The sequence below is a fragment of the Empidonax traillii genome, unplaced genomic scaffold, assembly GCF_003031625.1.
Source record: "Empidonax traillii isolate 1590-97213 ecotype Southwest subspecies unplaced genomic scaffold, ASM303162v1 scaffold1279:size138291, whole genome shotgun sequence".
Lineage (NCBI taxonomy): Eukaryota > Metazoa > Chordata > Aves > Passeriformes > Tyrannidae > Empidonax > Empidonax traillii.
Window position 1 is genome coordinate 31,177 of NW_020956472.1, and position 10,742 is coordinate 41,918.

Genomic DNA, 10,742 nt, shown 5'->3' on the forward strand with positions numbered 1-10,742 from the left:
GGTGTCAGCTTCCATCTGCCTCCCAGCTGGAAAGGGAAGCCTTAAGAGAAAATGAGGATGCTTTCAGCCTGCATTCCCAAAGTCAGTAGGGAGAAGCTGTGGAGACTGTGAGAAATTACTGATTTTTTTTTTTCCTCTCCCCCCACCATTAGTAAATATTTATGCTTTTGGAGAATAAAATAATATATTGCTGTAGTTCAGGCCGCTAAACAAAACATGAATGCAAAACAAAGCATTAAATAATGATCTGGCTTTCAGTGCTGTGTTTTGCCCAGCAGTCAGGGCCTCCTCTCCTGATGTATCTATCTCTGAGGGTCAGAGCTCGCTCTTAGGTGTGTTTATCTGCAGTGCTGAGCACAGTGGAGCTTTCACCTTATACAGGGCCCCCCGTGGTCTGGGGAAAGCTGCAGCTTGTCGTGGAAGGACCCCAGGACAAACCTAATGAGGTTTGTGAACATAATTAGGTTCACTGCTGCCCTGTGAAGGTCATCAGTCCCTCCCTGTCATGTTGGCACAGACTCCTGTGTAGCAGGTGGAAGCTGCAGAGCTTTGCTTTCCCCATTTCCTGAATCATAAAGAGAGTTGGGTTGGAAGGAACCTTACAGACCATCTTGTTCCATGCCCTGTCATGGGCAGGGACACCTTCCACCAGCCCAGGTTGCTCCAAGCCCCGTCCAACCTGGACTTGGACACTTCCAGGGATCCAGGGGCAGCCACAGCTTCTCTGGGCAACCTGTGCCAGGGCCTGCCCACCCTCCCAGGAAAAAATTCCTTTCCAATATCCCATCTAACCCTGCCCTCTGGCAGTTTGAAGTCATTCCCCCTTGTCCTTGCAGTCCAGGTCCTTTGGGCAGTGGAAGGGACTCTAAGGTCTCCCTGGAACCTTCTCTTCTCTAGGCTGAACACCCCCAGCTCTCCTATTCCAGTGAGCGATGGATCACCTGGACAGCTGTATCTGCAAGAGTTGTTGGCTACAGGACTATCTGCGATCACATCTTTGGGGACACCTGCTTGGATTGGCAGCAGATCCCAATCAATCACGGCAAGACCCTCTGCTGATCTTATCCTGGGGTGCCCAGCTCTGCTTGCTCTGTTGTGGTTTTGTGTCGTACAGATACAGGGAAACCCGGAGAGGACAGCAAGGGCCCTGCCCTTGGCAAAATGCAGGTGAGGGAAGGTTGCCAGTGACTCCTGGACTACCAGCAGCTTTGTGGTTGCAGGTGCTGGTATTTTTGGAGAGCTGTGGAAGACACTGGACTTCTTGGTGTTATTTTCTGGCACACCAGCTAAAGAAAAACCGCTCCACTTGCTTTTTTGGCTGAGTGGCTGGAGTTCTGCTGGAGTGCCTTTAATTATTTTTTTTTTTCCCCTAGGATTTTCAGAGCCTGATTTAGCCAAGTGCTTCAGTGAATGCTTATTTTTAAACCTAATCCCGTCGTCGTGTGAACTCATTGTGCTTCAATCCCACCAAATCCCTGGACTTGGGTGAGCACTCGGAATTCGAGCAGATGACGCCGAAACGCTTTGCTCGCTGGCAGCTGTGAAGTTTGGAGGACCTCATCTAGGGGAGAGTGGGGGTCAGGAAGGGAGATGAGGTATGTTACATCACACTCTCTCCATGGTGAAATGGTGGGAGGCTTGTCCCTCTGTTCTTCTCCTTCCCTGGCACCCAAACCCGCGGCAGCGCGTGAGCCGGAGGATGGGATGGTCCTGGTGGCTTCTGTGGTGGCCGTGCTTGCAGGGTGGCACTTAGATCTTGTGGCAGCCCAGATCTCTGTGGGGACAGAGGCACCACCAAAGGCCCACCAGGTCAGGTCTTTCCTCAGCATGTCCCTGTGCCACGTGCTCCCCGGGACACCCCAGTGCGGGGTCAGCTGTCGGAGGGATGTGTGGGACTGAGCTGGGAGGAGCACCAGGCAAAGCTTCCAGGCATGCTTGGAGCTGCAGGAGTGCAAAATCTACACTCTGATCTTCTCCTTCCTGGCAGAAAAGCTGGAGCTGATTGTGCTGTCACTTCTGCAAGTGTAAATGTGATGTATTTGATTCCATTCCTTGATGGGGGCAGAATTAAGTAATTGTAAACTGAGAAACAGAGTATGTTTAAAATACCTTTTTTTTTTTTTTTTTCCCTCAGAATTAAAACTGTTCTGCTTGTGGCTGTGAGTCCTTTTAATCTGCACCCTCACTCTTTATACATGGGTCTCTTCAACCACAGAGTAAAATGTCTTGTTTTACTGCATTCCTGACTTGGTTTAAGCTTGAAAGCTTGTGCTGGACATTTTTGTGGGAAAACACGGTCTCTTTTTAAGCATGCATTTTTCAGCAGGTTTAATCATATAATCATAGAATGGTTTGGGTTGGAATGGACCTCAAAGCCCATCCAGCTCCACCTCCTGCCATGGGCAGGGATACCTTCCACCAGCCCAGGTTGCTCCAAGCCCCGTCCAACCTGGCCTTGGACACTCCCAGGGATCCAGGGGCAGCCACAGCTGCTCTGGGCAACCTGTGCCAGGGCCTGCCCACCCTCACAGGGAAGGATTATTTTCAAACATCTAATTTAAACCTACTCTCTTTCAGTTTGAACCCATTTCCCCTTGTCCTGTTTGTTGCCTGGGGAAATAAGATTAAGCATTTTTGGGGAAACAAAGTGCATGCGTTCTGGGGGTGCTGAAGCCCTCAGGTTGCAAGGGCTAAAATTAAGACCCGTATCTTCCAAAAACCAGCGGCTGGAATGTGTTAGCTAAGCTGTATCCCCCGGCTCAGCGGTGCCAAGGTGATCTAGGCTCTGGGAACTGTACATGTTGGTGTGGGCTCTAGAGGCAGGGTTTGGGCAAGGTGATCCTGCTCCAGGTCCCCTGTTTTTTTTTCAGAGCAGCCTGGTGGTCCGTGCAGATCCAGGGATCAGCAGGTCGATAGTCCTCTAATCCCCAGCATCTTCGCTGGGATGAAGGACAGACAGACAGACCAACCCCTTCCCCCCCACGGGCCGTGCTACCCCCCTGCCTTCCCTGCATTCAGCAGCAGTGTGAAAGAAGGGATTTTCAGTTTTAGTCAGTGACTCTCTGGCATCTTGTCACTTTTCCTTGGCATTAGTTTTCCTTGGCATTAGTTTTTCTTGCCCTTGGGGAGGAAGCAGAGGTGAGGATCTGCTGCCTCCCCTTGCCTGGTCTGCTCAGCATTTACAGTGGCAAGGGAAAAACAAATCAAACCAGAAACCTGCTTTTCTTTTTTATTTTCTTTTTTTTCCCCCCTCATATATTTTCTCTCCACTCTATCCTTCACTTTTTCTCAGCTTTCTCACCTTTTTTTCCTCTCACCCTTTCCTCTATTTTCTTCTCCTCCTTCTTTTCTCCCCTTCTCTCTTAATTCATCTTCCCCCTTCACCCTTTTTAATTCTGGCATTTTTTCCTTCCCCTCTCCCCCTACCCCCCTTTTTCTCCCCTTCTTTTTTTTTTCTCCCCTCCTTTTTTTTTCTCCCCTCCTTTTTTTTTCTCCCTTTCTTTTTTTTTCTCCCTTTCTTTTTTTCTCCCCTTTTTTTTTTCTTCCCTTCTTTTTTTTTTCTCCCCTTTTTTTCCTCCCCTTTTTTTCTCCTCTTCTCCCTTTTCTCCCCTTTTTTTGCCCTCCTCTCTTCCATCTTCTTTTCCCCTTCCCCCCCTTTTTCCTCAGTATTTTTCCACTCCTTTCTCCCTCTTCCTCTCCTTTCCTCTCCTTTGCCTTCCTTTTCTTTATTTCCTTTTCTTTTCCTAGCTTCTGTGTCTCTTTTTTTTTTTTTCTTTTTTTTTCCCCTCTCTCTCCCTTCTCCCTTTCCCCCCCACCTCCAATCCCGTGTCACCCCGGCTTGTCCGCATCCCTCGCTCCCGTCCCGGAGCTCCCCGCACGCTCGGGCCGTGCCGTGCCGGGGCCGGGTGCGCACCGATCCAGAGCCAGGTCTGTACCGAGCCTTTGCCAAGCCGTGCCGGGTGTGTCCGGGTGTTCCCCGATCCGGGGCCGTGCCGTGCCGTGCCGTGCCGGGCGGAGCCGCCCCCGGGGCGGGCCCCTCGGCGCGGCCATAAAGGGGCGGCGCGAGGTTCGCGCTCAGTCGCTCCGCCAGCGCTTCCCCCGGCACGGGAGGTAAGAGGGGCAGCCCTGCCGAGCCCCGCACGGGCTGCGGGAGGGAAGGGGGGGTGGTCTCGCCCCACGCGTGTCCCGGTCCTCAGCCCGACCCTTGTCCGCCGCATCCGCGCTCCGCCGGTCCGAGCCCCCGCAGCCTCCCCGGCTGTGTCGTGTCCCGTCCCGTCCCCCACCCTGGGTCGCACTGGGTGGGGGGAGCCTCCTCTTCTCGCCCCCCACCTGGTTTCCCCGTGGCAGGGGACCGGCAGGAGCTCCGCTCCCCTCGGGGTTCCCTCCGGGTGTTGACCCCCAGCTCCGTCGGGCGCTGCTTTCCCCCGCCGCTCGTGTTTGTTTTTCCGGCTCGGTACTGCAGAAGAGTTTAAATGTGCTGGGCTCGGTCTCGCATGGCCCCGGGAGGGTATTGGGTGTCCTTTTGTGGAGGCCACACAGCGTGGAGAAGGGGCTGTGCTGCCCGTGCTGGAGAGCCAGGCTGGTCCTTTGACGTGGGAACGGTGAAGGTGTGTGGGTGACAACCCGCCCGGCCATCCTGACTGGTCCTGGCACAGCTCGTTTCCTTCTCCCCTCAGGAAGGGCAAAGCCAAGTTTGCCCACACCCCTGAGCAGCTGGGAGGCAGCTCTGAGTGCGATCAGGACCGGCCTATAGGATGCTCTGGATGGCGGATGGGGTGCTGAGAAGTTCCCTGAATTGTTGAGGGCTTGGACACTGCCCCGCAATGCTGGGCTGCCCTCCTGAGCAGGGATGCTTGTGCCTGTTTCTTTTTCCTGCAGCAAGTCCTGGCAGGAGGTGGGATGAGGAGGGATGCAGCCCCAGGGGCAGCTCTGGGTGTCTGGAGCAGGATTCCATGTGCGTCCCCTTTCCTTCGTGTCATAACTCCTGCCAGCTCCAGTGGCTGGACAGAGCACTCGTGCCTGCCGGCTGAGGGGGATGATGGCCTGCGAGAGCTTTGCACAGCCGCGTACAGAAAATGCAGCCCCAGCTGCCTCCACCAACTTTTCGGATACTATGCTGTCTGTAGAGAGCGCTGAAGGTATTTTTTTTAGGAGCACAGAGTGGCTTTACTGAGTTTGTCTAGTGGGTTTCCCCCCTACACCTCCAGGCTAACCTGGGTGGGAGTCGGAGCTCGGGTTGCAGCAGCTAATCCCAGACTACAGCGCTGCTGGTAGGGCTGTAATCTCAGGGCAGAGCCGTCCTCCCTCCCCAGCAGGGCTCGGAGCCCGGGAGGCCGGGCGGTGTCGGGTTTTTATGGCCGCGCTGGGGACGCGAAGGGCGGCCGGCCCCGGACAGATGGATGCACGGGATAGACGGATGGATGCACGTGCGTGCAGCAGCCCCGCTCTTGGACAGGAGAGACAGGCTGGGGTTTGGGCTGAGCATCGTTTGCGTTTGGGGAGATCCCCGGTGTGGCTCTGAGCGAGCAGCTGGGCTGGTGGTGCTCCCTCTCCTTCGCTGGTGGCCGTGATGTGAGCCCAGGCTGCAGGGGCTTTCTGCTGCCCTGCTGGTGCCTCTCTGTCAGAATCTGACACCCCACGACCAAGTCTGAGTTTTTTTTCTCTGTGAGGGATGTGCTGGAGGCTTGACAGTGGCAGGTCACAGCTCTGTCCTGGAGGCTGGTTTGAGCTGAGACGTGGAATGAGCCTGCTGCCCTTGTTGGACCATGCGCCTTCCCAGAATAAGTTCAGGCCCATCTGTGCTGCTTCTGTGGGGTGTTATGGGGGTAGCTCGGTGTTCCTCCTGCTCTGCTTGCTCTGCTGCTCCCAAAAACCAGCAGGAACTGGTGATCTGCGCCACGGGACTTGGAGTTTTCTGGCTTTTAAGGAGTTTCCTTTAGTTGCTGCAGGGTTTTGAGGTACAGGGACTTGGGGATGAGGCTACTTCTCCCTGTGCATGAGAGGCTTGGAAAGGATTTGTGCTGGGGACACAGTGGTAGCAGTGGGACCCTGAGTGAGGTCTGGCAGGAGACCCATCTCCCTTTCCCGCTGGGAGTCCCTGGATGGAGCATGTACCCAGGGGAGCTGTGCCTGGGCAGTGCACATCCCAGCTGCCTACACCAACCGGCTGGTAAAGGCAGCTTGAGGGGGGCCTGTGTCTCTTGGGGTGCAGAATCAGCCCTTCTGCCCTGGAGGATGGTATGTCCCAGGACAGAAAGCTGCCACTGTCTCAGCTCCCTGTTTAGCCAGTGTTTTGCAAAGCTCGTGCTTGATTTGGTTTGAATCTCAGCTCTGTCTTTCATGGGGCCAGCAGGGTGAAAGCCATGGGATACATCTCCTCGTGGGGCCGATTTGGGCCTGTTTGTTGGAGAGATTTGATCTCCCCTGAATGTGTGCACGGCCCCCCTCATTGTTAGTGCCACCAGCTTCCCCTCTGTTGGGACAATAGTGCCTTGAGTCCTCCCTGTAATCTCCCCCCTTATCTCCCTAGGTTGTATCCCTGGCAGGCCAGGAGGGCGGGACCTTTGGGAAGAGCCAATTAGGCAGATGAAGGAGCAAGATGTGCTGTGTCAACCAAATCCCTTTTTCTGGGAGAGGGGACAAGAAGAGGGAGCCTGTCCGAGCTCTTCCCTGCCCGCCCTCCCCTCCGTGCTCCCGTAGGCCCCACCAGGAGGTGCTGTGGTGGGATCAAGGATGTTTGGAGATCCCTGTTGCTCTCTGGCCACTCAGTCATGCTGGGGCAGCATCAGTGGGTACCTCACCTTGCTGGGGCTGTGGGAATAGGGTAGAGCAAGGTGACCATTGTTTGAGATGCTGGAAGCGTCCGTGGTGGAGACTGTGGGTGCTCAACCTCAAGTGAAGCCACGAGGGATTAAGGTGGGATCCATCCCTTGTTAAACCCATCTCTCCGTCTTCACTTTGGTGTGTCCCAAGCCAGGGCCTGCAGACAGGGCGCTCCAAAGCTTGCTTGCCTGGAACATGGGGGTCACAAGCCAAGGCAGATGGCTGTTGCTGGGTACTGTGGGCCCTGTGAGGTGGGAGGGTCCCAGTGGCAGGGACAGCATTTTTAAGCTGCCCCAAAAAGCACAATCAGGAGCCCTGCTTTAGATTTTGCCTAAGCTGTGAGAGTCTGCTGGGGTCCCTTCCTTCTGCTGGTGAGGAAGTTAAAGAGGGACCCCTTGCTTTCCACTGCAGGTAGAAGAAAGCGCAAAAGAGGCAAGGAAAGGAGATGTAGAAAAGCAAAAGGGTGGGGAAGAGGCAGTTGTGGAACCAACTGTTACGGGGGAGTGTTTTTAAATCAAAGCACTCTTCTAAAAAGAAAACTTAAGCCCAGCAGACCTACTCAGCAGTCAAGCTCTGACTTTTTTTTCTTTTCTCAAAGCTGTGTAATAATCATTAAATGCAGGGGATACTTTGTAAAACAGAACTCAAGAGAAGGGGGGAGGATGGAGCAGAATTTAAATTTAAAATTGGATAGAGATACAAAGCCCCTAGTTTCCCATTTTGTCTTAATGCAGCTGGAGCTGGGCTTGACAAGATGCTGCCCAGAGCCTGTGGTAAATGTTTTACGGTACCGTGTATCAGCCAGATCAATTCTACTACGCTTGAGGGAGTGCAGATAAAGTGGCTTAAAGATTCCCCTGCTGAAAGCGATAGTATCATCATTTATGCTGGGGAAGACAGATTTAGTCGCCTGACATTTATTTGGCCACGGTGTACTTTGCGGATTTCACACCCGGGGATGATGGCCAACCTGGTGATGTCAGACGTGAGCTGCAAGAAAAGGGGGGAAAAAAAAGAAAGAAAAAGACACCGAAAAAAAAAAAAATAGCACTTGTTCCCCTTTGGTCGACCCGACTTGAGTTTTGTGAAGTGTCTGGGTTGTTTTGCTCCACGGAGCTCTTTTTTTAGTGGACAAGGGTAGGATGTGACTGAAATGGTGTGTCCTGCACGTATCTGTTAACTCATGTAATTTCTTTCAATCCTGTTTGGCCCGTAGGTCACTCGAACTCCTGACTGAGCGAACATGAGCGCGCTGGATTTGACATCCATCCTCGACTTCCTGGAATCGGCCAACCTGACGGAGATCAACTGGACGTGCAGCAACGGCGACTGCATCACGGTGGACGCGACGACATGCCCCGGCACGCTCAACAAGAGCGCCCTGCTCTACACCTTGTCCTTCTTCTACATCTTCATCTTTGTCATAGGGCTGGTGGCCAACTCGGTCGTGGTGTGGGTCAACCTCCAGGCCAAGATGACTGGCTATGAAACCCACCTCTACATCTTCAACTTGGCCATCGCCGACCTGTGCGTCGTCATCACCCTCCCTGTGTGGGTCGTCTCCCTTGTCCAGCACAACCAGTGGCACATGGGGGAGATCACGTGCAAGATAACTCACCTTATATTTTCCATCAACTTGTACAGCAGCATCTTCTTCCTGGCTTGCATGAGCGTGGACCGCTACCTGTCCGTGGCCTATTTCACCAACTCCAGCAACCGCAAGAAGAAGATAATCCGCCGCTGCATCTGCATCCTGGTGTGGCTCCTGGCCTTCTCTGCCTCCCTCCCAGACACCTATTACCTCAAGACGGTTTCTTCCAGCAACGAGACCTACTGCCGTCCCGTCTACCCGGAGGAGAGCTTCAAAGAGTGGCTGATCGGCATGGAGCTCATCTCCGTCGTGCTGGGCTTCCTTATCCCCTTCCCCATCATCGCTGTCTTCTATTTCCTCCTCGCCAAGACCATCTCCGCCTCCAGCGACCAGGAGCGGAAGAGCAACGGGAAGATCATCTTCTCCTACGTGGTGGTGTTCCTCGTCTGCTGGCTGCCCTACCACGTGGCTGTCCTGCTGGACATCTTCTACAGCCTTCACTTCATCCCCTTCAGCTGCCACATGGAGAACTTCCTGTACGCCACTCTCCACATCACTCAGTGTTTCTCCCTGGTGCATTGCTGCGTCAACCCCATCCTGTACAGCTTCATCAACCGCAACTACCGATACGAGCTCATGAAAGCCTTTATTTTCAAGTACTCTGCCAAAACAGGCCTCACTAAACTCATCGACACTTCCAGGGTGTCGGAAGCAGAGTACTCTGCCCTGGAGCAAAATGCCAAATGACTGCAACCCCACGAAGAAACCCCCACCCCCCGACTCTCTGACCCAGTGTTTTCTTGTGTGTTGTGGTTTTGTTGTTTGTTTTGTTTTTTTTTTAACCCCCTCCCTCCCTCCCTTTCAATGTGCTTGTTATGAACGGGGCGTGAATTCCAGCCTACAAAAGAGAGAGCAAAGTGTAATTTAAGAGTAGGACCAGTTGCAAAGTGGAAGTGGTACCACAGTTAAAACCTCTTCTCCTCCTAGCCCAGTCTGGACTTCTCAACAACACTATGCAAATGGAAATGACTTCCTAGCAGACAAAGCCATTGTGTACCACAAATAACGCACGTTTCCAGGATAAGCTTTTCCTTCCACATGTAGATTCCCTCTTGTCTCCTTGTATATGTTTTTATATATAGTGTGTTGTATTTAAAAGCTCGAGACTTTATTTTCTGGCTCTTGGTGTACCTTATACAATTGTATTTGAAAGTTAAATATATTTTTATCATGTATTTGAAGTATATTGCTGATGAGTGTATCCAGAGTGCTGTAGTCTGAGTGTTAGATTGCTGTTTGGTTTCAAGGGGATGCTGATAACTAGAATGGAAATGGTCTCTTAGGTGCATCCTCCCTGGCTGACACACTTCATCGACCGTAGCTTTATGTGGTGTCACACCCACACGTCTGGAGCATGAAATGTATGTAGTGTAATATAGCTGCCATCATGTTAAAATTAACAGTATTGTCAGAGTCGTTAACTCCTGTGCCCCTGCTTTGCAAAGCTGTGTCCTTCTGCACAGAATGAATGATGTCACTGCTGAGAGTTGTCTCTATTTGTAAGTTATTTTTGTAAAATAAAGATCTGCAAAAAAAAAAAAAAAAATTCTATGCCTGCCAGTGCTTTGACTTGCCCCGCTCCTCTTCCTCAGGAAAAAAACCAACCAAACAAACAAACAAAAAAACCCCAAGGCCACCCTCTGTCTTTTGGTGCAGGAGCAGGTGGGTCAGTCGGTGTTTTCCTGGTGTTTGTTGGCAGTTCCCAGAAACCACTGATGGAGGAGTGTGGGACGGCACTGGTGTGTGGTGAGCAGGGAGGGGTTGGGAGGGGCAATCTGTGGAGGGCTGTGCTGCTGGGAAAGGTAAACCTCATGGGTTTTTAAGGTGAAAACCGTTGGGAGTGATGGAAAGCTGCGTTTTTGCAGGTTAGAAATAAACACGTGGAGGGAAACTGTGGAAGTGTGCAGATGGAGCGGATATTTGGACTAATCTCGGTTCAGTCCTCCGTGGGTTTTGCTTGTGATGGAACTAGGGGGGGGTTAGTGGTTCTGACAGCACTAAATCCCTTTTTATCTTCCTCTTCCAGGATTGCAGCTGCTGTGGGACCCGTGAAGTGGAGCTTTGAGCCAGAAAAGCACTTGACTTTCTCAGGACGAGGTATTTAATGTCGGCTCGATGATGTCTCCCAGCCGTCACTGGTTTGTGTGTGTTTTACAGCACTGACTGCGAGGGCTGCGCTTACACCCCCGTTAAATCCGAGCATGCCCCTCATCTCTCTGCGATCCCAACTGCCAAAATGTTGTGACTGTGTTTTTGTGTCTTTCTCTGT

General features: G+C 52.6%; 1 protein-coding gene across 3 annotated transcripts; it reads left to right on the forward strand.

Moving 5' to 3' along the window:
• The first annotated feature begins 1,381 nt into the window (after positions 1-1,381).
• ACKR3 (atypical chemokine receptor 3) lies at positions 1,382-9,973 on the forward strand. 3 transcript variants are annotated; one of them, XM_027906341.1, is made up of 2 exons: positions 1,382-1,485; positions 8,039-9,973. In XM_027906341.1, exon 2 carries the CDS (start codon positions 8,066-8,068, stop codon positions 9,158-9,160), a length of 1,095 nt encoding a protein of 364 aa, XP_027762142.1. In that variant the 5' UTR covers positions 1,382-1,485; positions 8,039-8,065; the 3' UTR covers positions 9,161-9,973. The 3 variants fall into 3 exon arrangements, with proteins under 3 accessions (XP_027762142.1, XP_027762140.1, XP_027762141.1); XM_027906339.1 differs by lacking the exon at positions 1,382-1,485 and adding an exon at positions 4,046-4,110; XM_027906340.1 differs by lacking the exon at positions 1,382-1,485 and adding an exon at positions 7,158-7,233.
• Positions 9,974-10,742: the final 769 nt, after the last annotated feature.

What these genes read in the sequence shown, in the direction of transcription:
- ACKR3 (XM_027906341.1), top strand. Translation starts at nt 8,066, where the DNA reads ATGAGCGCGCTGGATTTGACATCCATCCTCGACTTCCTGGAATCGGCC.